Here is a 4,452-nt window from a genome sequence, read left to right as displayed (position 1 = left end):
GTGTATTAAGCAATCTGTACATATAAACAGATCGCAATTCAGCTCCTGTACAGTAGGTTTATACCTCAGCTAACTAGAACCGCCGTCGCTCTTTTTCCTCCCAGCGCCCATTAGTTCAGTTGCTATGACAACTGTAAATAAAACACAAAAGGAAAAGGACGAGTAACAGTGTGTTCCACCATGTCTGTAGTTCTAAAGAGCAGCTCAGAGGGGCAGACAAAAGTCTACGTCTATTTTGAATCAGACTTTTGTTTTGAGTTGAATTTGGCTCATTTTGAGTTAATTATGTCGCCACAGTTACTCGAAATGCCAACAAAAGCAATAGCTCCCCTCACGGGATCGAGCCGCACGTTTTGATGTATATATTGTGAAGGGGACATGCAGTGGTACGAGCCACATTAATGGTACCAGGAAGAGGCAGTTATTTTGAGGTGTAGAACAATAGGTGCCTGCCTATGCATTGCTACGGCAGGCCCCAATAATAACGGTCCTGAATTAGCTGGAGCTCCACATAAGTAGCATCACCTGGAAGGGAGGAACGCTGCATGTAGGCTGGAGTTCTGACTGGATCTACAGGTTCTGACTGGTTCTGACTTGGTTTCCTGGTTCTGACTGGATCCCATGATCTGGTTTTTATAAAGGTAAGAGGTTCTGGTTTTGTGAGATGATCTGGAGCAGAACCAGTCCATCCATCCATCCATCAGCTCAGTCCGTCTTTGTTCTGAACTTTTATTAAAAAAAATGACCAAAACTGAAATAAAAAAACTAACATTTCCAGTGAAATGTGAAAAATGATGGAATCCTGAGCGTCGGATGCGATTCCTGTCAGATAATAGGTTTGTAAACAAATCAATAATGTGATAATCCTGAGCAGAATTTGGGTTTCAGTTCTGGTTTGTGTTGGGTTAACACAAAGATATGTCTGACTGTGAGATGTATTCCTCGGTTTTGTTTTTCCTGTTCAGGGCACGAATGCTAAAGGAGGCAGGAGTAACTGTGAAGAAGCCGTGGCTGACCAGGAGAAAGAGACTGAAGCAGGTGGGACTCCTCTCCATGCAGAGCAGTTACCACGGTAGCCATCCTCACCAGGATGAAGATGGCCGCTGAGTCGCACTAAAGGGCTATTCCGCCTCGTTTACTAAAGCTGTACCACTGTTAAAAACATAGAGCTGCTGATTTTAACCTTAGTCATTCTAAAATTAACACCAATGTTTTAAAAAATTAGGTTCAAAGTCATATTTTCACCATTTTATTTATTTATTCATTCATAAATATTGGTTTCAAACTAAAAGCTAGAAAGCTACATATTTAGCTCCATAAACATTGTGCTTCCTTAATGCTAACTCAATATTTATCCAACTCAGAGCTAAATATTTACCTTGGAATTCAATAGTTAATATGCTAAATATTTGGCATATATGTAGAACACTAAATAGTTAGTAAAATATTTAGTTTGTTTCTAAAATAAATATTTAGTTTAGAAATATTCAGCTTTCTAACTAAATATTTACATTCAAGCTAAATAGTTAATAAACTACATACTGTAGTTTGTTAAATATTTAAAAACTAAATAAATATTAGTTTATTAATATTTGGAGCTAAATATTTGGTAGATAAACTGAATAGCTTGCTAACTAAATATTTATTTAGTTTCAAATCCAAACCATAAATTTATGAATGAATAACATGGTTAAAATATGATTTTGAAAACTAACACTTTTTTATGACAGTTTATTAATTTTTTGACTATATTGCTTAACAAAATCACCCTGTAAAACCTGCAAACCAAGGATACTCAACCTTGAACTGGATTATTTTACATAATTTACAGATTTTTAGTAATTCTAGTTTATGATTATTTTAATTTCTTTGTGAAAAGACAACTCCTGATTTTAGGACTTTTAAACCGTCTCTCAGTGTAAAGCAGTGCAGTAACAGTTTGATCGTTATCTAAGCAGGAGGTTTTATAGAGTTGGTAAATGCAGCAGAATCGCTCTTTAGTGCTGAATGTCAATGTTCTTGTTTTCGCTCAGGAGCTGCGTCTGAAAGCTGGGATGAAGCCACGCCCCTTTCTCACCTGGCCACAGAAACCCTCAGCTCACCTGGTCAGTTCGTGTTTCTTCATCCTCCTGCTGCAGGTGAAATACAGGAAGATAAACGTTACTGTCAGTGAGGTCTGACAGGGACTGAAGAGAAAACCATCCACTCTGCTATGCAACAAAAACTAGTAAACGAGTTTTTAGATTAGTAGATTAGTTCAGATTAATTGATTATGGAAATAATCGTCAGCTAATTTAGAAATCAATTAATCGTTAATTGGTGTATCCAGACTCTAAAAAACGATCATTTGCTGAAAAAACACACACAGAGCAGTAAATAAGCAAAACTGGGTTTCCCTCCTATGGTGCCTTCAGGTACTGTTGGACACCAAACCTTATGTCAGTTCTACAACGACTACTGTCCTAAATCCTAGAAAAAGCCGATAAAATGTAGTTATTGTCAGGATTTTAACGTTATTCACCTCAAAAAGTGAAGAAATGAAACGTATTTCATTTTATTTTGCGGGAATTGGACCCAGAAACGTGAGGAATATTAAACTCTGCTGGGAGACAGGTTAACTCTGTGTTTGTTACTGCAGACCAGGAAGAGTCGGGTCCATTGACCAAACCGCATCTTCCTCTCACTGCAATGACAAAAACCAACTCAGATGCTCCGGTGAGCACGCCGTCTCCCACTGCTGTGGCCCAAACCAGCAAGGAATCCCAGTCCAAACCAGAGGAGTCGACTGTAATCAACGGTGAGTGGAAACATGGCCTCTGCCTTTCTGATGTAATGAAATAAAACCTAAAATCTGTTTGCTCCTCTTTCAGACTCTTATGAGCCGCAGCCCCACCTGCCTGTCACAGCCATGAGCACCAAACCCGGCCTGGAGGGATTCCTCGGTGCCAAACCCGTTTACTCTCCAGCTTCAGGGCGGAAAGCCGCAGCAGACCATTTATTTATCGGAGGTCGGTCACACGGATCTGCAGCTGACATGATCAGGATGTTTGATTCAGTCTTCCTGTTTCTTCCAAACTGTTTCAGTTTGTTAATCTCAACTTCTGGGTCCTGACAGAGAAAACAACCTCAGATGAGGGCTGCAGCTAACAGTTATTATAATATTTGATTATTCTGACGATTAATCATGAAATCAATCTATTATTCGGACGATTAATCAATTAGTCTGATGATTAATTAAAAATTAATCAATTAATTCAAATTAATATATTTTTCTGATAATTAATTGTAAAAATAGATTATTCTGACAATTAATCGATTAATTTGATGAATAATCGGCAGAAAAATCCTGAATCCTCAGAAAAATGAATTATTCTGATTGATTAATCAAATTGAAAAATCACATTCTGCTGATTTTCATTTAAGCCTCTTTATAAAATAGAAATGCATTGAAAGATTTGAATCCTTTTTTAAAATTAGAAAATATGCATTTTATTGCCTAATAGTCAATAATAGCATTATTTTAGCTTTATCATTTGTAGCAAAGGAAACATATGCAGCCAGAAATCATGCGAGAGGTTTATGCCAGTGGATGCAAAGTGCTAAGTTTCTAATTTATTTACAGGAATAGCATCATAAATATATCATGGCAGAAATATTTATCTCTCTACTTCTGTTGCAACCTGGTAGAAAATGTCAATCTGTTGTGACTCTCCCATCTTTTAGAGTCACATCTACTGTCATTCTAAAATCAGAGATTCAGCTGACCACGTGGAATACAACAAAATGGTCGACCAGTAGTAGAGCCAGAAGCCGATTCTCTGTTCATAAATATATAATCTTTTGTTATATGTGGATCTAAAGCCTGTGAAACACCGACACTGAGTCTTCTGTATTTCTGCAGGCGCTCCCGGAGCAAAGGATCCGATCTCCCAGAATCCCCGGGATCAGTCCGACTCTGAGGCTTCGTCCCATCTTCCCATCGCTGCTGCCACCAGAATCCCGTCAGATGTTCCTGCAGCGCCTAAATCTGATCAGACCGCCGCATCTCGCCTCAATCCTTCAGCGCAGGAAACGCCAGCAGCGCCGAAGCAAACGGATCATCCAGTCAGACGTGGTGCGGAGAGTCGGCTCCAGTTTCTGCCTCCTGGTTCATGTGGGGAGTTTGTTTTAAACCAGTTTACATTTTAATTTTTAGACGCGAACGAACCCAAACACCACCTGCCACTCTCCGCCATGACCAAGCCGAACACAGAGTCGGCCATTTCTGCTCCGTCTCAGTCTCTGTCAGCATCACTGGACCTCACAGTGAAACCAGGGGAATATCCCTTTAAACGAGGCGAGTTTGGCTCCAGCCAGCAAAACATTTAAGGTGCTTTCACTCCAGTCCGCTCTAATGAAACTCCAGTCCGCTCTAATGAAACTCCAGTCCGCTCTAATGAAACTCCAGTCCGC

General features: G+C 39.5%; 1 protein-coding gene across 4 annotated transcripts in view; it reads left to right on the top strand.

Moving 5' to 3' along the window:
• The window catches only part of LOC103145513 (smoothelin-like protein 2), a 12,791-nt gene that overhangs the window by 6,178 nt on the left and 2,161 nt on the right, over positions 1-4,452 (top strand). For 2 of the 4 annotated variants that reach the window (XM_016676912.1, XM_007562949.2), the window contains exons 2-7: positions 966-1,038; positions 2,034-2,138; positions 2,639-2,797; positions 2,871-3,008; positions 3,902-4,114; positions 4,196-4,336. In XM_016676912.1, the coding sequence (XP_016532398.1) occupies positions 966-1,038; positions 2,034-2,138; positions 2,639-2,797; positions 2,871-3,008; positions 3,902-4,114; positions 4,196-4,336 (829 nt within the window). The remainder of the gene's footprint in view (positions 1-965; positions 1,039-2,033; positions 2,139-2,638; positions 2,798-2,870; positions 3,009-3,901; positions 4,115-4,195; positions 4,337-4,452) is intronic. The other 2 variants (XM_007562950.2, XM_016676913.1) reach the window with 2 other exon arrangements.

Source organism: Poecilia formosa, unplaced genomic scaffold (genome assembly GCF_000485575.1).
Source record: "Poecilia formosa unplaced genomic scaffold, Poecilia_formosa-5.1.2 Scaffold143, whole genome shotgun sequence".
NCBI classification, from domain to species: Eukaryota; Metazoa; Chordata; class Actinopteri; order Cyprinodontiformes; family Poeciliidae; genus Poecilia; species Poecilia formosa.
The sequence above is the reverse complement of the archived record's forward strand: the minus strand, read 5'-3'. Positions and strand labels throughout refer to the sequence as shown.